Below are 23,156 nucleotides of genomic sequence, written 5' to 3'. Positions count from 1 at the left end.
ACAGAACGTCTGAAGAAGAAAAGAATAAGGGTGTTACAGTGGCTCAAATCCAGACCTCAACCTGATTAAAAATCTGTAGCAAGACCTTTAGAGAGTTGTTCACAAATGATTCCCTGTAATATGATTCAACACAAGCAACACTGTAAAGAGGAGTGGGGTAAAATGTCTCTATAATGATGTGAGAGATTGATTAAATCATACAGAAAGCAAACCAACCAACCTGAAAGCATGAGAACATGACACAGAATACACTGCCTGGTGTAATAATTTTTTTGTTTCAGTATTTCTAATGGTGAGCATTCATAAAACTAGCTGCAAGTAACATGACAACTCAAAACTAACTGGTTAGTGATTCTACAGAAGTTGAGGTTTGGCTTTCAAGTATTGTAGCAGCTCCAGATTGCAATGTAAGGGTAAAAAATGACTTCCAAGTCCTTCAAATGCTGTTAGATACTCTTCAGTTTCTCCACAAACAAAGCTTTTTGCTCAGGAACCTGACCAAAAAACACGTGGAGATACCTCAACTTGTCATCTGAGCTCAACGGCAACACAGCAGAGCACATATCTATCGTCTAATAACTGGCCTGCTTTGTGTTTTGGTAGGGCTCAGTCACTGGGATGTATATAAGAGAATACAAATGTTAATAAAACCTTCTAAAAACTTTACAAGCACTTTGACTGAGCTCTAGAAGGTCATTGCTGATACAATTGGGAAAAAGATCTAAGAGCTCAGTACTGCTTTCATCTGCCTTTCTTCTAATCCAAATATTCCCACAATGCTTACTTTGAGTCTGCTTTCAAGATCCAAGTTTTTATCCATTGCATCCCCTCATGACTAGATATATAAAGTGGATTCTTTATGAAAATAGCAGATGTACCTCATGCCTTCTGTGGATTTGTTCTGATAGTTGCAGTAGAGCTGCGGTGTACCCAGCATTGCTTCGGTGAAGACTGCCAGGAATCCCAAAGTCTCCACGAACAAAACCGAGTCCAGGAGGAGGTAGGTGATGTACGCTGCCACCAGAGTGAAGGCCAGCACGCACTGCACATAGTCCACAAAATGACTCCATGACCAGAAGTAGTTCCAGTCAAAATCTAAAGGTGCATAACATGAGAGACACAGAAATGAGTTTAAAATCATTCTTTCAAAAAAATTCATTTAAAAAAAATGGTTCCTAATGGTCTAATCCTAACTATGGAAGGCACTTTTATTTATATACTGCTTTTCCAATCTTAAGCTGCATCTGTTAAAACCAGAGACTATAAAAAGTCAGTAAATTCATGTGATTATGATTTTTAAAAAAATGAACAACCAATGAGCACACACGATACCAGTCACTGACATCTGACAGGCCAATAAAAACATTAGATGGTTTCCCAGATAACTGGCTCCTGGAATGTTCACTACTGGCCAACCGTCAGGCTTCACAGTGATCTGTGATAAGCAATGCTCCATGTTTTAATGCAGCTTTACTGAATACTCAAAGTCCTTCAGACTATAGGATTGATGCAGTGCTTTATTCTGTACACTTCAAGCTCATTGTTTATCTCACATCAACATATAGATTAATGCAAACTCCATGCAAAAGGCCCGAGTCGGTGATTTAACCAGGAAATGCTGTTCACCGCACCACCATGCCACCAATGGTCACCACTGGAACCACTGGGTTGATCCTAATTGCTAAGTGCCTAAGTCTAACCAGGCGAGTTAAAATACCTACACCTAATCAGATGGAGTTAAATTATCCCCTAACCAGGAAGACATGGCCTTCTTTTACTGTGGAGACACTTTCATCTGATTAAATGAAATTTAAATACCTTACCCTAATCAGGTGAAGTTAATTGGATTTACTCTGTTAGGATATTTTTTTATTGCCAAAATTCTGAAAACAGTACCCCAGAATACGTCATTAAATCGTTGCATTTGGGGTAAATGTTCTTGTAACTTGTAATTTAATTCAAAAAAGCTTAATCCTCAGTGGATGAGCTCTGCAAACCTTTTAGTAATCTGCACATTAAGTTGTAATATATCCTGTGTAGAAGGTGTATTTTTCTTATAGGTAGGGCAGAATTTTAACATTCATAATTAAAATCCCAAATGCTTATTACCATTTGGAAATGATGTTCGAGTCATTGTTTAATAGTCACGAAGGCAATTTTGTGGTGCCAATTTCTATTAATTTTCCCATTTCTTGTTTTCCAGCACTGGAGACAAGGGATCATCTACTAATCCTCTCTGTTTTTATTTATTTATTTATTTATTGAAGCCTCAAGTTGATAAAAATCAAACAAACTACTGCTGTCATTTTTTATTTAATTAAAAAACTACAAAATTTAATATGCCACAATTCCCTTCTCATAATCAGAAAACACACCATGTTACCATGCAACAAATATCTGAGCCGGGCCCCACTGGAATCAGTTCTCATTAAGATTCTTGTAAAACAGAAATATTTTACTTGTGGTCTTGATGAGTGGATGGGGGGAAGGAAGAGAGAACGTGGTGAAAAACTGTGAAAGGAGTGTGTGACGGTCAGCCAAGGTTATGTTTCTTTTCTGTTGTAGTAATGGGATGAATGGGAATAGAGACACTGATGAATGATTTAAACCCTGTTATCAGTCCCAATGCCTCTTATGTGCATTCTGGTGTGTGTAATTATTAGGTAAAGATTCTGATCACAGCAGCACCGTCTTCCTGTAATAAGCAAACAAGCCAATACTAATCACACTGTTATGTCTCCTGGCTTCATCGCCTAAGACTCAACTTTAACTGAAGGAAACGGTGACAATAATTCAACTTTGCCTATAAAGTCTTTGATGACTAAACACATGCGATATATCTTTATGGTATTAAGGCAGTGAAACCACAACACAAGTGAAAAATGAGGAGAGTGAAAGCTTTAACCATGAAAGTCTAATCATGGCTGAACTCCCACTGCTGCATCTCAAATGCAATTTCTACCAGCAACAAATGTAACCGAGCTGATTTACTTAATCATGTCTAAATGAGGCTTTGCTTATCTAAGTGGCACATCTAAGTGCTCCAAGAAGGCCAACTGAATAGGCCTGTATAGGCCTCCTGAGAAAAGCCTATGAACTGCAGAAGAAAAACAGAAAACAATACCAAATGCCAACCATTGTTTAGCTCAACTAAATGCCTGAATTGGACAATCCCTTTCTTTTTTCTTTTTTTTTTTAAATTTCACACAGACTTGATAAAATCTGAAGTAAAAGAGTGGAAACGTTTATGACATTTGAGTTTAAGAGTGAATGGATGGTTGTTTCATTACAGAATTAATGGCAACCGATTCTGACATTTCGATGGCATTTCCACATATATTTACGCAACTGTGCCAGAAACCCAGCTCTTTAAAACTGAGCCAATTCAATTGTATCTCTTTGAAAGCAAAGCTAAACAAATACAACAAATGTAACTGAATTCTCAAATAGCCATTCAAAGCAGGTCGTAGCCTGCCAATCCAGCACACACTAAGATTTTACCATGGAAAGGGAAAAAAAAAATCAGTATCCAAGATGGTAACACAATGTAGGATTGAACAAAAGGAAAGTGGAGCTTTCAGTGGTACGCTGGAGCATGTACTTACTCCTGTTCTGAGTATAATTAAGAATACCCACAGACAGCTGTTATGTGAGCTCTAAAGCAGTGTTTATACTGCAGGTGTAGATATCTGGTGTGGTTGTGAAGCCCTGCTTGCAGCTGAGCCAAAGGACTATGAATCTGGGCCAGCCAGCGCCAGGCTGGCACTCTGTGATAACAGAGTCAGAAGTCAGAAGTGATGAAGGGCAATCAAACACCAAGTACAAAACTGAATATATGGTAGGAACTAGGGCTGGGCGATATATCGAGTTTTTAAAAAATATCGATATATTTTTATACGAGACATAAGATGTGACAATATCGTTTATATTGATATAGTATATGTTACGTTATAATTATATTTGTGGAGCCGCAAGTTTGCCTCTCTTTCGTCCACTTTTGTCTCTATGCAACGGTACTGGGCCTCGCCTCTCCTTCACTGAACACAACTCCCCCTCCCCCATAGCTTCACCTGCAGGCAACGACAAGATGGACAAGGCAAATCTCCGTTAACGAGTTACCGCGGATCGCCCCGTGCATGGGGCTGGACGGCGTCAACGTGTTAGCGAGCTAACCGCGCTAACGACATGCATGGCCTAAAATCCTTTCATTTTCTCCAAAATCGACAGTGCGCCTTATGTATGAATTCTGGTTGTGCTTACTGACCGCGAACCGATTTTATGTGGTACAGGGCGCTCAGCAATCTGTCAAAAAATGTTTTAGTTCGACTTTGGTAAGCTACGGAGCTGCACCGCTTGATGGATTGTCGGAGCATTACAGCTACCGTAGTCCGGAGCCTCGCGGAGTGATATGTACTGTGCTTAAACGTAATATTACCGTATTGTGTGTGTATAAGCACCATAAATGGCACCTGTTAAGACAGCGGTCCCCAACCTTTTTTGTGCCACGGACTGGTTTATGCCTGACAATATTTTCACGGACCGGCCTTTAAGGTGTCGCGGATAAATACAACAAAATAAAACTAGTACCGGTACTGAAAAAAAGAAGATTTATTCATAACACATGTGAAAAGACCCAGGAAAACCGAGTTAACGATAAAAACGATAACAAAATAACGCTAAAAACCGATAAAAACCCTGAAAACCATACATTCCACACCCGAGCCTCAACTCTCACGGACCAGTACCGGTCCGTGGCCCGGGGGTTGGGGACCGCTGTGTTAAGAGACACGGTTACGAAGCAGATTTCAAACTCTAGGCTGTCAGCCACACAGTAGTACTTGGGAACAGAGCAGCTGTCTTTGTTATTATGCTCAGCGTCTTTTAGTTTACATTTTGACTGCACAATTGTGAGCTTTTTGTTATGCACAAAAACAACATTGTTTTCTTTTATTTATGGAGAATTATTATTTAACAAATGCTGATAATTTATTTTTGAGTAATTTCTTCATGTACATCTACGCTGTATGTTAATAAAAGTGCCTGTGTGACATCTGGGACACAGCTTTGACTAAGAACTCTCTTTTTGTTCTTACTTTATGGTTTAAAAAAATATATAGAGATATATATCGTATATCGCCATCCAGCTAAAAAAAATATCGATATGAATTTTGGGTCATATCGCCCAGCCCTAGTAGGAACCACGTGTAACTGCAGGTAATGAAAGCAATGGGTGCCAGTTTTGGCAGTAAAACATACATATGTACAGTTAGATTATAGTACCAGTCGTAGGCAAGGCACTGTTTGCGCCATTATGCTTTACTAACCTGCTGTATCGTTGGGTAGCTATTTATATAGCCAGCTAGCTAACAAAGCCTAACAAAGTTAGTAATACCTTTTATTCCTGAACAAAGCAAAAGTACTCAATGTTAAAGTTTGGCTCTTTCAGCAACATATAGTTAAATCAGAAATGCTACCTTTTATTTTTATGTGTGATCGGAGAACTTTTCTAACTGTTATATTTTAACTTGGAAATTCTGTGGGGTAAAATTCTTAATTTTGGCAATTTTCATCATGATTTTAACTGAATGAGTTAAAAAAAAAAAAAAATAATATATATATATATATATATATATATATATATATATATATATATATATATATATATATATATATATATATATATATATATATATATATATATATATATTTTAGGGGTGCAACGATACTCGTATCGATATTGAACCGTTCGATACAGTGCTTTCGGTTCGGTACGCATGTGTATCGAACAATACAAAATTTTTAATTTATTTTATCAACTTTTCTTCTGACGATGCTGTCTGTGTTGAGAGCTCAGTGGATCTGCGTTCGACTACTCCGCCTAGGCTGCACTGTCGAGCGCAGATCCACTGAGCGCAGCGCAAGCTAGCAAGACAGAAGCTAATCGTTGAAACATGGCAAATTGAACCTCCCCCACCCTCATTCAGATCTGGCGTTTGGAACTATCTTGGTTTTCATGTGAAGTATGACCCTGAAGGTAAGCGCGTCATGGACAAAAGTAAAACAGTATGTCGGATGTGCCACGCAATGCTCAATTACATGGGTGGGAACTACTGCGTTAGCGCAGTTTGCTCGTTAACGTGTTGATGCCGTCCAGCCCCACGCAAGGGGCGATCCGCGGTAGCTCGTTAACGGAGATTTGCCGTGTTGTGGCGTTAACGTCATTTCAGATTAACGCTGACAGCACTAGTGGGAACACAATGAATATGACTGCACATTTACTCCGACATCATCCTAGTGCAAAGACAAGTGGAAGCAGACAAAAACAACAAGCACGCATGCTACAGACTTTACCCGAGTCATTTAGACAGCCGTTAGCACATGATTCTCCTTATGGGGACCTGATATGTTTAATATGCTGCTGGGAATATACCCCAGAAGAAGCGTATAGTATAGCTTTTATTTTGGAAAGAGCCATTTCTCTGTAATAAACTCTCTTTTCCAAAGATGAGGGATTTCTCCATCAGATATTTATTTTTTTATTACTTTGTCGTTTCAGCAACATTAGATTTAAAAACTGTACTTTTGAGTTAAAATATATATTTATATTTTTAATAAATGACAAGTTAAAAAAGCATGAACATTTTTTGTATCGAAAAAATATCGAACCGTGACACCAAAGTATCGAACCGAACCGAACCGTGAATTTCGGTTCTAAAAATGTGTATATTATATATTTATACACATTTTTAGATATGTCAGAGTTTTTGATTATAGTAAAATACCTTCCATAGCATCACGAGCCACTTTATGGGATCCACCAAATGGATTTCAGGCATGAAATGAGCAGGAGCAGAGCATTTCTAGCAGCAGCAACCACCACCTTCAACCACAACAACTAGCTGCCTCTTAAAAGTGAATTACAATTTCTGCATTCCCAACTTTTCTAGGGTTTGCATGGGTCACAATGACATAAATTTCAACCTCAGATGGTGAGCATAAGGCCATATGAAGGTGTCCGCAAGCAGACTTGCCCATGAAAACACTATACCAAAATGCACCAACTCTGCATATGCACTTCAAACAGACTTTAAGCAGACCTCAAAGAACTATGACAGGAATGATGTCTGCAAATGGAATGGTTTGGAAATGGAACCATCAAGAAGATATGTCCCGATATACATCCTTTACCAGCAGGATGTATATCAGCATGTATTTGGAGAATGCTAACCTTTTATGAGGAAAACTGGCTTCCCTGCCAGAAAATCTAAAGAACAAGGGTGGGGTTTTGTTTGATTCCAGATATATCAGGATATATCTTATTCAGGAAATTGAAAAATAAAAAGTGCTCAGTTTGCATGTTCTTCCCGTGTCAGAGTGGATTCTCTCCAGGTACTCTCACCTCCCACAGTCCAAAGTCATACATGGGGTTAGACATACTGGTGATTCTAAATTGACTGTAGGTGCAAATGAGAAAATAATAATAATAAAAATGTCAATAAATTTAGCTGCTGTAAGAAACAATTTTACAAATACAGTATAATTAAAGTATTTTGCATCGCATCACATTACCATTAGTAATTCAAAATTAGCCACAGATGTGAACATGAGTGTGGATGATCTCTGTTAGTCCCATGAAAGACTGCTGAGTACTTCTCTGAACACCCAGCTTATGACAGCTCATGATACACCAAGTTAAGAAAATGGATATATAGATGTAATTAATAGGCAGTGGAATGCCTCTCCTATATCAGCTCTTCTGCTCCTTATAGCAGTAGCTTGTCTAAACAAGTATGAAGTGCAGTGTCTAGCCTCACTGTTACCTATAGAATCGAGTTAAAAAAACAAAAAGCACCTGAAAGCTGCACTGTGTAAGGCTAATTAATAAAGGTTATTTCATACTGCACCCTAACCTTTTTGAGCCATAACATCGTTTGTTCTCCTTCTCGATGTAAATGTGTGAGCACTAATGTATCGACAGGATTTCTTTTTCTTGACTTCTCTCCCAGTTTTCGCTGATGTAATGAACCGGGGGCTGGAGAGGCTTTCATTTCATGCCTTAGCATGAAATGAAAGCTTCTTTTTTTCCATCTTGCAACCTGACTGCATGATCACCGATTCTGCAACACCTTTCAAATGAAGACTGTTAACCTTCGCAAATAAAAGGCAAACACTGTGACCGGGACACGCATCTTAACTGTTGTGCAATTTCAGCTTCCTATTTCAGTAAATGCGCTCCTTCACGTAGGTGCTGCCTCGTAATCAGCTTTCAATCTTGCATGTGCAATTTCTGGAGACTTATTTATCTTCAGCACTGAAAAGTAGCAAAGATTTTTTTTTAAAGTAGTCTGTCGGTCCACTTCACAGCGACCACAAATGGATGTTTATCGCTGTAGTGTACCTTGGCCATTCCCTACCATACACTCTCTCTTGCGTGCCCCGGGGAATTCTTGCCTTCCTCTTTAATCCCCATGCTGTGTGGCAGCCGTAGTGGCACTGTGTGGGAACAGACTGAAGCTGCACACAATAGACTCCCCGCGGTGGCCGAATGTCTCAGTTTGTAGTCCTGCAGGGTTGCGGTACATGTGTAGGAAGGCACGGGTCAGAGCTGGCGATTTCAATCGCTTGTTTACCGGCTGTTTCCTGCCAGCTTCAGTTAGGCCCCAGAAAAGTCTAAGGGGGTAGTTGAAATAATGGCTGTCAGTCAAAAGCACCCGTGGGAGAAGCGAGAACATTATTATAAAAGACGGTTATAACAACCTGGGAAATTGAACCTGGATTGCAGCGGGCTTCATTTTCTGAAATTTGGACAGGTAGCTTTTTCACGGTGACTAATAGGCTTTCACTGCCAAGTCACAGCAACTTCCTCCACATTCAGCCTAAAAGTTCAGCTCCTTCCTGCCTGTAGGGAATGGATAACTTCACCTACAGGATAAGGTGATATATTCTAAGCTGCCAAACCCAATGAAGCTATACAGGTGCGGACCCCCATGGGACCAAAATGAGCAATGAGCCATTCCCAGACAATAGAAAGAAATGGAAATCTTTTGTATTGCCATGTACCTCCATAACATCATTAGGCCAACATCTCTGTGATATGGGACCACTGAATCATTGTGACATAATCACATAACATAACTGTAGTTATTAAATTCTTCACAACATCAGCACAGGGATGCTTTTCTTTTTGTGGGAAAAATGCTACAAAAAGAGACTCCTTTTTACATTTGGACTTTTTTACCAATTATTTATTTATTTATTTTTACATCAAAGAAAATCTTAAATTTAAAAAATAATTTGGGATTGTATACCATCTGGGTGTAGCCACATGACTGAGAAGAAACATAAAGAACCCAGAACGGCTTGTGTTTCGCTGACTTCATAGAAATACTAAGATATATATTGTGTTTTGCCATGGAGTCTAAAATTGCCTAGTTAATATTACCAGTCCATTTTCTCCAACTCTATTCAGTCTGCAACATTGTACAGGTGACGGTCATTTTGCAGCAACCTTGTCACTATTTGTGTAGGAATGTGTGGTTGTGACTGGACTCTGAATGAATTTGTGTTTATGTAGACCAGGGGTGTCCAAATCCAGGCCTCGAGGGCCGGTGTCCTGCAGGTTTTAGATGTATCCTTGATCCAACACAGCTGATTTAAATGGCTAAATGACCTCCTCAACATATCTTGTAGTTCTCCAGAGGCCTAATAATGAACTAATCATTTGATGGTGTGTTGACCCAGGGTGATATCTAAAACCTGCAGGACACCGGCCCTTGAGGCCTGGAGTTGGACACCCCTGATGTAGACGTTCTAAAAGTCACCGACACTGATACCCAGCATTCCCTTTACACTGCCAGGTTGTCCATTTTCCAGTGTAGTTCACAGTAGGATGTCAAGGAAGTGATCTGCTCATTGCTTTGTCATTAATGGCCAGTCGCTAGTGGACATTGTAGGTTTCTGTTGCCTTGGTACTCTTCTAATGTGTTTAGCATTCACTGATATGTCATATATCATCTTAGCTCTCACTGGTTGGTGCTTCAGTGGCTTGCCTCAAAGCTGGACCCAGTTCATGTCATCAATGGTTATTCTGTATATAGAAAGGAAAGCTGCAGCTTTCTATATACAGAAAGCTGCAACCTTTCTGTATATAGAAAGGTTGCAGCTAATCAAGTTAATCATGATGATGAGATTCCAAAAGAAAGGACAACACCATCAGTACAAAGTAAAGATAGGTTGAAGATAGATACTCAGCTTCTTCACAATAACACCCTGCATATGTAACTCTGTAGCTGATAGCCGAGTAAAAATCAGAAGTTAAAGTAAGTACAAGTACACTGACCCATCTGTTAAAACTGTTGTTAAAGCTTTCGGGTTTCCATACTAAACTAATTTCCCCTGCTCCAACCCTGGAGCTCTGTGTAGATGTGCTGACTGGAACAAATGCAAAAATGTCAGATATTTGCATTCACAGAAGTAATAAAAGGCCTAATATAAAAATCTAATTAGATGACTGAATGGAGCTCAAAACAAATGAAAGTGTGGATGTGATGGAGAGAGCTGCACCTTTTAGTGAACCAACACAGTTCCTGTCATGGTGGAGTAGAGTTTCACATTTTGGTTTCCTTGTTGCCTCCTCTTATAGATCCTCTAAAAAGTTTGACTCAAAAACAAACTTTTGCACTGTCTTCTTGCTCCCCCCCCCCAAATCCTTTTACCTCCACCTGAGTGATTGCCGGCATTTCTGCTTCAGACACAGCCAAATGATCTGATCTTTTAATCTTCTTAAAGGATTTCAGCAGGCAGTCTTGCACATAAATCACACTGAGCTGCTATTACACCAGGACTTAACTTCTCTCTCAAAACTACACATGCCACAACAAAAGACTTACAGTCCAGCACCGATGCACACATATGTGAGTGAGTCTGAGGCACCTCTATATAGAAAGGTTGCAGCTAGTCACATCTTGGGCAGTCCTGGGAGGTTCTATTAAAAGTCACCTACATTTTGTCTGTCTAGGTACAAATGTCCTGCTGTTTGATGAAGGTGCCTGGTGTGATAATGCCGCTGTGCTCTTATGAGAACAAATGAGGTATTATTGAGGCTCTGAGAACCCAAAGGGAACAAACTGGACAGTCAGACAAATGCACAGGTTAAGAAACTGTCCTGAGGACTAAACAGCATCACAGTGAGTCACTACAGAGCGACATGGTGTGAACCGAATATCTGCTCTCTCTAATGTGTTTTTTCTGTGCCGCAGTTTTGATCTAACAGTCTTACAGTCTTTTCTCCCTGTGTGTTTTCTCACTTTTTATCGACGGCGGACTACAGCATGCTTGCTCTTGATATTTTCACTAGCGAATCAATGAACAGCAGCAAGGCAGCAAAGCTGCGATCAAAGAACATGGCTTTCTGTCAGCAAGGGTCTAATGACACTTGACAGAGCTCACTGATCGATGACCATTCAGAGCCCAGCGATGGCAGCTTCCACATGTGGTCAAAGTCACGCAGCAGCAACACACACAGGTCAGAACACACTGAATCAAAGAAGCAATGACGCTAATGAAAACTGATTCTGCGCTCTGACTTTTTCATGACAGGAAAACAGCAATTCTGTCCAAGTTGTCTACTGTGCACTACATACTAAACAGGAAAGTTTGTTCTGTATTCAGACACGCTGAACTAAAAGTGCATGCTGCCTTTTCAATTTGCACATCTATGGTTTCCTTCTGCCATCTAGTGTCCATCGCAAAAACAACAGCCCTCTCTTCATGCTGTGTCCCAATTGAACTGTGTATACCAATTGCAAGTATATACACATTTAAACATATGTATATGACTGTGTACAAATCTTGAGTACTCCTCATTTATTAGTATTTTAATTTGAAGGAGCCAGAATTTCTTGTCTTTATAGAAAAGCGGACTTGAGCAATAGTTCTCCAGGCTCTCTGAAGTTTTTCTTTGAACATTGGCTGCTTATTCCACTCACTTTCAGATCAGTCTTTACACCTGATCATTTCCAGAGGACTGCTTTTGTTTGCTAGGCCACTTAACATTGACCTATCAATCATTCAAACACAAAAAAGGCACCTAACTAAAATGTGAACCGGTGTCGTGTCTACAGTTAACCTAAAAAGAACAAATTGTATCTTTAGGCACTTTGATACCAACATGCTGTTTCCAGAGAAAATAATTTGTTCCCATTTCTTTTATTGAATCTATGAAAAATAAATTTCCATATGTGTTTGCACATTTTGATAAATCATAATTTCCATTTTCCTATCAAAATATAAAGAAATGAAGGGTGGCTAAAGTATTTTAGGCAGGACTCTATATGCCACAGTCGTTTAGACTATTACAAAAGAAGGGCAATTTCTCTCATTAAATGAAAACATCTGGTGATCTTAAAACAAATAGGAATAAGCAGAGCAAATACTGTGGATTAGCTAGAATCCTAAATTACACAGGAATGTATGAAAATTAATCTTCCTGAAGTCCACCAACTGGTCGCATCAGTTCCCATGCTTTTTTGGACTGTTGTTAAAAGGAGATGCTACACAGTGGTAAACTGGTAAATGGGGGTTTGTATGTCCTCCTTGGATTCAACCAGATATTTTTCACTTGTTAGACAAATATGTAAATAACCTAAGCTATGAAAGCATATATTTTACTTTTTTTTTTTAATTTTTCTTAAACATTTCATATGCTTCCTATGGTTTATTTTTTAAATAAAATATATGGGTTCAGTTTGGACTGCATGTCATTTACCTTTATATTAGATTAGCAAAACTGTGACACAAAGAGTGCAGTGGGTTGCCGAGCTGACGATCCACACCATGTCAGAAAAACAAGTATGGAGTAATTCTTTGGTCAACAGAAAAATAAAGAAGTACAAAATATACTTTAAGTGTATTAGATACGAGTCTCACCATTTTAATTTAATCCCAAGTAATACGCTGGGATTCGTCAATTCAAATGAGAATATTTGAGTTTACTTTAAATGCAGCTTGACTTGTAAGTTCAGCAACATAAGTCCTGAGTCCTCTTTAAATGTGTTGAGTTCTGTTTGGGTTTACACTGTACTGAAAGTATTGAAGTCAGCCAGTAGGAAGACAGCATTAATTCAAAATCATTAATTAAGCATTAATTAAAAGTCATTAGTGTTTGATTTTGCAGCCTTTCAACAATGTGCTTTACATTACTGTATTAGTCCAGAATAAAAATCAACATGTCGCAGCTTAAAGGTTATTATTCATACACAAAAGTTAATTTTGCTTGTATGCTGGCCCTGAAGTGCGAAACACAAAGACAAATCAGAAAACACGACATTTCAGAAAAAGAAAACAAAATCACAACAAAACAAACACAACAACATTTTGTGACTGTTTTTCATGATGCAGTGATTTTCCTTTTTGTCTTTTGCACTTCGTCAAGATCAATTATTGCTTTTCAAAATACATAAATATCACAGTAACATGAGTATATTTCATTGAGTTACTTCATACTGTAACTCAATGACATGAGTACAGTAACTACTGTAAACTAGTGGCAGTATGCAGGTCTAACAGGATTATCTTCTTTTTCTTCCTACATTGTTGTGCACTAAGGGCGTGCAGTGAAACATGCTGTAAAGCATCACAAAAGTGTCTATAATGGACAAACGGTTAATGTGCTCGATCATTCAAAAACATGCGAGAGAAAGGGGCTCATGCTTCACGTCAACTCATTGGAAACTGTTAGTCGGTGTCAGTTAGTGAGACGGGTGGGCTGTGAATGAGAGCCAGGCAGGGTTATCACCATGCACAAGACACACAGGAGTGGAGATGGGAGAGGCAGATGAACTACGACTGATGTTTCATGACAGACACAGTAAGTACATACCCAGAAAGAGCCTCTTAGGGATTCTGACCTCCTCGTCCTTAATGTCTGTGGCTACAGACAAAAAAAACAACAAATATATATAGACAAAAAAGAAAAAAAAATAGAGCTTGGTTTTCTTCAGCAAAACTGGAGTTGATCTTTGACAAATTACAGAACTCATTTGTGATTTGTTACACCAGTGATCTGTGAGGTCAGGAGTGTTCCCACCTGCTTAGCTTCCTCAGATGCATAACCTTTATAGCTAATAAACAGCAATCAATACAATTTTGAGTTCAGTAATGTAACTTAATTCCTTTCATCAAGGTGTTTTTAATCCACCTTTAAATCCACAAATCTGGTAACATCTGCAAAGTCCAAAGTTCTATTTTTCCAATTGTCTTACATTCCATTTACTTTATTTGTTTTAGCATTTATTGCCCTAAGCTTGCTCATCTTCACAGCTTCTGCTGCACTGCTGGCACAGTTTTTTGTTCCACTTACACTTTATGCATAGGAAGACATAAAATAGCCTTCGTCATGTTATTCTTTAAACGTAGCCGTTACTACCAAAGGATACATAAAAGCTCCATAAAGTATATTTCACACACAGATCTATTAGCCAGACCTTGGAATGAGCCGACATCTGGCTTGGTGAGGACGATGTTTATCTGTAGTGTCACATGTACTTGACACGGGCTTAATATTTCAAGATGGTGTGATGCAGAGCTGTGGCGCTTTCAAGCTTTTCAGTTATATTTTCAATAACAAATATTTCTTTAACTACCCCACACAAAAGAAAACACAAACAAACACACACATACACACACATTTATAGGAACATGTGATGTTGGGAAAATTATTTTAAACATTGCTTTCACCTCTGAACCAGCTCCGAGTTTGGATTCAGGAGACAGACACGCTCTTTGCTTTTAAGATTAAGCTAAAAATTAAAACTTTCCTTTTTTCAATATATAGTTGAGGCTGGATCAGGTGACCCTGAACCATCACTTAGTTGTGATGCAGTAGGCCTAGGCTGCTGGGAGCTTCCTGGTGTTTCTTCTTCACTCCCTTTCACTCTCTGTGTTTATACACCACTCTGCATTTAATCATTAGCATTAATCACTTCCACAATGGAAAACAGCCGCCCCCTCACCCCCCAACTGGTCGCAGCAAATCGCTGCCCCGCACTGACCCTGATTCTGCCAGAGGGTTCATCCTGTCAAAAGGAAGTTTTTCCATCCCACTGTCACCTAATGCTTGCTCCTAGGGTGTCGTCTGACCGTACTGTGTCTCAAAACTTCTAAAAAAAACCCAAAAAAGAGTTTAGAGTACAGTCGATGGCCACGACCCAAGCATTGCAGACCAAAGATGAAAGAGAGCAGCACGATATAATCTACCAAAGTATTTGTGTGTTTTCATTTAAATGAATATGCTTGGCATGATGTGTATTTATTGATCAAGTTAACGTTGACTGGTAACGTTTTAATTGTGTGACTACAATTATAAAGTTCACAATGCTGAGAAAATTAACCCTGTAGTCTCCAATGTATTTGTTCCTTCAATTTTGCAGATAAGCTCACTATACAGTCCTCCAGGTTATAGGAAGCAGTGAATGATCGTGGATTAAATACATACATTTGTACAAAAACTGAAAAATAAAGCCTTTAGCCCTGACTTCAGTATTTCAGCTAAGCCTAACAATCTAATCTAACTCAGCAGTTAAAAACATTTTTTTTTACTTTGTTTTTCACATCTTAGGTTTACTTCACTGGAAGTTTGGAATTTCTCTGACAATTGCTGCTTGGTGTAGACACTTAAACATGAAGCTACACTGCCCTACTGAGGCAAAATGCACTAACTACACATTTGGCCAAAATACAAAAAAAACTGGCACTAAACGGTCCCTCTGTCTCTCTCCGTGCACTGTTCACTGAGAGAATGAGCAGTGACTGACAGAGACCAGCTGTGGAAGAGAAGAGACTTCCTGTTGTTTCAAACTTCCTCTGTGTGATCATTTTAGATGTCAGATAGCTGAATCACAGGACAGCTATTGTTTTTCTCGTGTGTTTTGCAATCAGACACGAGTCTGAAGCTTCAGATAAAGTAAAAAGCCCAAAAACGTCATTACATTTAGTAAAATTAACAATCTATCCTAAAGGCTGATGGATAAAACTCTTGTTTTATTGCACTGCTCTTCTTGACATATGCTCCAGTTATATTGACAGGCTGATATTATTGGCCGGTATTAGCTTTTGCTAATTATCAGCATTTATAACAACTGAGAAATGAACCAAAAAAAAGTTGACAGGAGAAACATTGTGTTGATGTTGCACAGTTTGTCCACCAGAGGGCAACTGTCCTGTTAGCAACAGCATTTCAAATGCCACAACCAGCTGATCCGGCTGCAGTCCTACTGAGCGTAAAGATAACTGCGCATTTAAACTGTACTGTTGTGCTGTTTTAGCAATGACTCATAAAGATTTATACATGAGTACACAATACAAATTTTAGGCAAACCTGTCTATGTATATTCGCCGAAGTATCAGATTTTAGAGTCGCCAACTATTGTTATCAACCTAAATAGAAATGTGTGAGGCTCTGATCATAAAACAGTGTCTCCATGTTTTCCTTTTACACTGGATTATATTTAATCCTGCCCACACTAGTTTAACTGATACTCTCCCATTATCTGACATTGAGCCTCTTCATATTAGCAGCCAGGTTTAGTCAAATTTCCTCGAAGTAAGCAGGAACTTGTAGCACGCCCAGCACAGCGTACAACACGTGTTACAGGCTTCAAAGACATAACCTATCAGACAACAAAGGGCAGCTGTTTGTGTTTGTTTACAAAGGGATAAATGTCACAAAACAGAATCAAGCGTTTCCCTGTGTGGGTTACTGAATAACTTTATGACAAAAATTACAAAATGTAATCACCTTAATGTCAGTAATCAGCCTGGAAAGTTTCATGGTTAGTAATATTTTTTACCCCATCATCGTGTTTCCCCTTACGGACAAACAACAAACTGACAGATCTGGATAATTCATTATTACCCAGTGTTGTCTACTAACTGAAAAATCTGGAATATAAATGTAAAAATCAGTTTTCAATGGGTGAAAAAAATTTCATTGCTTGAGGCTTAAAATTCCGATGTACTTGCATTTTATACTTTAAGTTTATACATCCTATATCACTTATTTGAACTAAGCACAATATAAAACCAGCTTCAGAAAGCTTATTTTATATAGTTTGAGAAAAAAAAAACCTGCACAGGAGATCACAGGCAACAATCACCAGCCTCTCACACACTCACACACACTAATCTGAGCCTTATCTGCACTGTAAACGGGCACCGCCTGGGTGTGCTGACCTAAGAAGGAGCGCCTCTTCGTGCTGAGTTCAGTGGCCATGCGGACGTTGGTGCACAGGTTCAGCATGATGAGCATTGTGCAGATCATGATGATGCTCTGCCACAGCAGCAGCGTCTCAAAGTAGCGTCCAAATCTAAAGAAGAAGAAAACAATATGTGGATTTTAAGATTTCATATTTACCCTATGGTTCTCTCACCCATTTGCTGGTCACCAGACTTTCAAAGGGACCTATTACACTCATTCCCAAGTGCATATTACACCATATTCATTCAAATCATTGAATTCTAATCACATCTAAGGACACAGGTGTATAAAATCAAGAAGCTAGATATGCAGAAGGAACAGGTCGCTCTCAGAAGCTCAGTGAACTCCAGTGTAGTACACTGATAGGATACCGCCTGTGTGTAACATGTCCAGCTGTAAAATTTTCCTTAGCTTTTAGTGGTTTTATAACAAAAAGGAAGCGAATGACAGCAACTCAGCCATGAAGTGGCAGGCAATGTAAAATCACAGAGCGGGGTCAGCAGATGCTGAGGGGCATAGTGTGTAGAGTTGTTACAGACCTCCTCAGTGGAGGAGGGATTATAGTGTGGGGTTGTTTTTCAGGAGTTGGGCTTGGGACCTTAGCTCCAGCAAAAGGAACTCTTACTGCTTTAGCATTCCAAGGATAAGCGGTGTGGAAAAGGTGTGGAAGAACTTGGCTGACCTCAACCTGACAGAATACCTCTGGGATGACTTAGATGGAGACTGTGGGCCAGGTTTTATTGTCCAACATCAGCATCTGCACTCAAAAATGTGGTTCTGGAAGGATGATCATAAACTTCTATAGACACACTCCTAAACCATGTGGAAAGCATTCCTAGAAGAGTTGCTATTGCTGCAAAGAGTGGGCGAAATCATATTAAACTCTATGGATTAAGAATGGGACGTCACTTACGTTTATATGCGTGTGAAGGCAGACGAGCAAATACTTTTGGCAATACAGTGTATTAATGCTTGGACTCTAATAGAGTAGCTTTGCATGATTAAAGCTACTTTTAGCTGCTCACATATTCACACAGGGTCGCCACAGCGCTGCATACTTAACCTGTTGGATTTTTAAACCAGGTGCTCTTCCTTACACAACCGCCAAGGGATCTGTATCTCATCCTGGGACTGAACCAGGAAACTTTTGCTTGTTAGGCAAACATGCAAACTACTGCACTACAGAGCCACAATGCACGGCTCTTATCTTAAACTGTGTATTTTTGTGCCTCGGGTTATCCACATTATATGTACAAGTCTCTACATCATTATTTCTGTGGCCTCATTTAATATCCACCATTATAACCACTGTATAAATAAAAAAGGAAAAGCGAGTCTTGTTTTCTATAAGTTGAATACTGTTCAGAGGTAAAATACAGTTTGGTGTTTAACAGTAACCAGCAGACAGTGTTTGCAGTGCATTCAACCCAGCAGGCAGCTTTTCCTCTATGAGTCGGTTAACATGCAGTGTAAGAGGATCTCTTCTATTTTTAAAAGCTGAATATCAGAGAATATCCCAAGCCTCCCATAACAACCTCACAAGCTCTCAAAGGATGTGAGTCTGTTACCTGAAGAGTATCCTCAGGATGTTTGCCACCAGCAGCACCAGGCACACGTAGGTGGAGAAGCCCTCTGCATTCTGGGTCCGCCGGATGTCTCTGTACTGGGGGATGTAGGGCACCACCCCACCGAACACCATGGCACCGGCAGCGACCCACGCCACCAGGTTGTTAAACACGGTGAGGATCTGGTCAAACAACTCATCTTCCATGCTGTTCGTCGGCGGAATAAGCGAAGAGACGTCAGCTGGCTGTCAGTGGCTCTAGAGACTATTTTTGGCTGTTGATCCTCCTCCGGTTCCTCGATGTGGCTTTGAGATCGGGAGAGAAGCATCCGTGTTTTCCACGCATGACTGAGAAACAGCAGCTAATGCCACGCCATCATAAACAGAGCCGTGAAGCACAAACGACGTATCCGGGACTGACGTTACAATAGCGGAAACAATGAGCAGTAAACACGATAGCTTGGGTACAAAAGCAGCGGTTGTGCAGTCACTGCAGTACGGTCATTTACTCTGTGTTTCCCATTTCCTGGACTCAACACTGCTGATGCTTGTGAGCGTTTTAGCACGGGCTGAACTTAAGTCGTTATAGGAAACACACGGCTCTTCTGAAATGTATAAAAAGCCCCTGAAATGTGAAGAAACCTGAAATGAAACAGCATTTTTTTTTGTTTGCGGTGTCCCTACATCACCATTGTTTCTTCTTCGCTGTCCTGCCCGTCTGTAATGTTTCCCAGCACTTCCTGGAACGTCTCACGTCACGCGCTCAATCAAAGATTATCCAACTTAATCAAGATAGTTCACACACAGGCAAACTGTATATGGCTAGCTAGCAGGTTAGCTAAAAAATAATAGAAAGAATAAAAAGAAAGAAAAGAAATAAATAAAAGAAATAAATAAAAGAAAGAATTTTAACATATAGTTTGTGTCAGCTGTTTGGCAGAACGTGAATGTTATGGTAATTTTGGGCTCTGACTCTGTAGCTACTTAGAAATGGCTTCATTAAGCCTCTGGAATGGAGGATTAATAAATTTAGGCCCTCACTTCAACCTGGACTACTCATAAAAAAACAGGTTGGCACCAGGAAAACCAACCAGTTTCAGTCTATTCTGCCACGAACACAGGTGAAATGTTCAGACAGAATTATGCCAGAAGCTTGTTGATGGCTACCAAAAACATCTGATTGAGGTGCAACATGAGGTCAGGAGGAGACTGAGAGCCAGTGGTCAAACCCTGTGCAGACCAACTGGCAGGAATCCTCACCAGCCTGCTCAGCCTCTCCCTGACTCATGCCACTGTCCCCACCTGTCTGAAGGCCTCCACCATCATTCCCATCCCCAAAAAGACTGGAATAGAAAGCCTCAATGATCTATACCTCTCACGTCTGTAGTCATGAAGTGTCTCAGCACATCAGAGACTGCCTACCTCCCTCTCTCGACCCCCACAAGTTTGCTTACAGAGCAAATCGGTCCATGGAGGATGCCATCACCATCACCCTTCACAGAGCAGCGGGAAATCTGGAGAATGGGTAGAGCTACGTGAGGATGCTTTACGTGGATTACAGCTCAGCGTTCAACACCATAATACCAGACATCCTTACTACCAAACTAGACCACCTTCAGAACCCCCTGCCACTTGCTCCTGGATCAAAAACCTCCTCACCAACCAGCCTCGGTTAGTCAGACGGATCTCTGATCAATCTCTGTTGGAGATTAGACAGTGTAGAGGTAGAGATATTTCTCACTGGTGCTCAGAAAACAACCTGAAACTAAGCATCTTTAAAGCAAAAGAACTTATTGTGAACTTCAGGAGGCACAGACAGGTTCTCTCCACTCTCATTATAAATGGTGAGTGGGTTTATTCTGTCTCTATCTTCAGGTTTCTGGGCACCTACATCTCTGCCGATCTCACCTGGGCAAAGGAAGAATAACCTGTACCAGAAGCTGCTGTTGGCCTTCTACTGCTCCTCAGTGCATTGCGTGCTCTCCTACTGCCTGGGTGTTTGGTACGCAGGGGGCACAAATGATAACACGAAGGCTGCGCAGAGTGTAATTAACACTCCCCCCAAAAATCATTGGCTACCCTCTGCACCCCCTGGAGGCCATCGCCAGCTCCTCCTATATTAGGAAAACCAGCGCCATGATAGGATAGGTAACTTGGATCTGGCTCACCACCTGTTTGACCTGCTGCTCTCTGGTTGGCGTCTCAGAACAATCAGGTGCCACACCTCCAGACTCAGAAACAGCTTTTTCCCCTGGGCCATTCGGACCGCTACAAAGCACTAACACATTCACATTCAGAAGCAGGTCCTTCTTCTTAGCTTTTTAAAATGGATTTATATTTGTAAACAGTGACACAAACCGCAGAGCAGGAGGTGTCAAACAGGATATCTGAAGAAGTGCAAAAACCACAAAAATCATTCAGTTTAACTGTATTTTATTTAGAAAGACTGTACAATATTAGAGAGAATTCCAAAGTACTCGGTGAAAGTGGGGAGGAAGAGATCCAGGGTCAGCGCTGGGCAGCCTACCTCAGCTTTTTAGGGGGTGAACTAGGGGAAAGAGATGCAAGAAAAGGGGAGCAGAACAAAGAAGCTCAATGAGCTGCACAGACACAAGCTGCAGTGGACAGTTTTAATCATTTCTATCACTTGCTAACAGCAGTAAGAAACATTTCGCTTTCACAAATCTCTAACGCAGTCCTCAGTGTGCATCATACAGCTACAACTACAGCCCCCCACCCCCACCCACAGTCTTTGCCCCGAGAACACTAAGCAGGTTAATCCGGCCCTGCTGCAGACAATGAATATTTTAGTCAACTGCAACTGTAGAGGCCTAAAACAAAGTGACACATCTGGTTCTGCCTGTTTTCTGCACTGACTGTAGAGCAACATCTTCTTCAATATTTCATGTAACCTGGTTTATGTTAGCTGACTTCTTCCTTTGTACAGTCCATCCCTTAATCACTGCAGTCCATTTTAACAAGCCTTTGTAATGATGTTATACAGTATAAATGTATTATATTCAGCAGGAGTGAATGAGACAATCCCCGAAATAAAGAAAGATTTATAAAGGCTTAATAAAAGTTATGTAACCCTCATGGCAGACAGCTGTTTTCTCTCATCTCTCACAGTGAGCAGGATAATGTATTACATAAAAACCAAAGCGTCATTCTGGGGGCGCAGTAACTAAACCCACAGCGACCTGACTGGCAGGATAAACCAGTTTACAAAGAGTTAAAAAAATGTTTGTCCCATGTGCTGCACGCATACAAATCTCCGCCACTGTCACAGTTAAGGATGAGAAAGGCAGCTGTTACAACAACGGAAATGTGACAATATTCGCCTTCAAATTAAAAGGCGGAAATTGGGGAAAACAAGTGGGTTTTCGTTTTTTTTAAAGGGGGGGGGGGGGGGGGGGTTGCTTTGCGCCTTTACCTGGATGAAATGCCTTGTGGACATTTATACTGTAGACATCCTGCCACAGCACAAGACTGAATTCAACAGAGTTTCCAGCTCACACATGTGGCGTGGTGTGTTTTCTAATGTGTTTACTTGCGTGAAGAGTTTTACTTTTACAGATTTGCTGCTTAAATTCAAACTCACAGTTTGTCTTCATGGTCATTGTATCAATATTATCCCCATGAATGTGATCTACCTCATTATTAACAATTAAATTAAGTGGACTTTATTAGCATAAATTCCAATCTATCCATTTTTCCCACTTATTAAATTCAGGGTTGGGTTGGGTATATCCCAGCTGGCTTAGGGTGAGATAGGGTGTGAGAGGTGGGGTACACCTTGGGCAGATCACCAGCCTGTCTCAGAGAGAAACAACCTCAACCTCTCACCCCTCTTAATCTTTCAGTCGTCTTAAACCCACGCTGGCTCTTCTGGACGACTTTAAGGATGAATCCACCCATTCTTAGAAATCTCTGGTGTTAGACGTGTTCCTATTCTATGTCTATTTTATCCAGAATGGTCACCAGTTGACACTGATGAGTGAATTATATCCGAATCAAAAAGACTAAATGATCCTGCCCTCATGTTAAAGCTGTTGGCATTTACACCTTGGTAATATCACAGATTGGCACAAAGATTTAAGAGTCAAACCTTGCAATTAAGAGCCAATTATGCAACTTACATATACCGTGTACATTTAGGCCATAGCCTTTCACCCTTGTGCCAAATTTAAAAAATAAAAAATCTTCTAGAAAAAAAAATCATATTGAAATAAAATCATCTGTAGCTGAAAAAAAATCTGGTGACTTGAAGGTTTCCCAAGTTTACCACTAAGTGTGAGAAAAAGACCTCCCTGTTACTTCACATCCACTGGGTAAACG

At 40.2% G+C, this 23,156-nt stretch overlaps 1 protein-coding gene across 2 annotated transcripts in view; it reads right to left on the bottom strand.

The window, feature by feature from the left end:
* LOC135933229 (solute carrier family 66 member 2) overlaps positions 1-19,559 on the bottom strand; it is a 37,856-nt gene extending 18,297 nt beyond the window's left edge. Inside the window, exons 1-4 of one of the 2 annotated variants that reach the window (XM_065471265.1) lie at positions 18,823-19,559; positions 17,230-17,363; positions 13,880-13,930; positions 879-1,095 (exon numbers count right to left, since the gene is read on the bottom strand). In XM_065471265.1, the coding sequence (XP_065327337.1) occupies positions 879-1,095; positions 13,880-13,930; positions 17,230-17,363; positions 18,823-19,025 (605 nt within the window). In that variant the 5' untranslated portion in view covers positions 19,026-19,559. The remainder of the gene's footprint in view (positions 1-878; positions 1,096-13,879; positions 13,931-17,229; positions 17,364-18,822) is intronic. The other variant, XM_065471267.1, reaches the window with a different exon arrangement.
* Positions 19,560-23,156: the final 3,597 nt, after the last annotated feature.

This window comes from Pelmatolapia mariae, linkage group LG22 (assembly GCF_036321145.2).
Source record: "Pelmatolapia mariae isolate MD_Pm_ZW linkage group LG22, Pm_UMD_F_2, whole genome shotgun sequence".
Lineage (NCBI taxonomy): Eukaryota > Metazoa > Chordata > Actinopteri > Cichliformes > Cichlidae > Pelmatolapia > Pelmatolapia mariae.
This window is presented reverse-complemented; position numbering and strand designations above follow the sequence as displayed.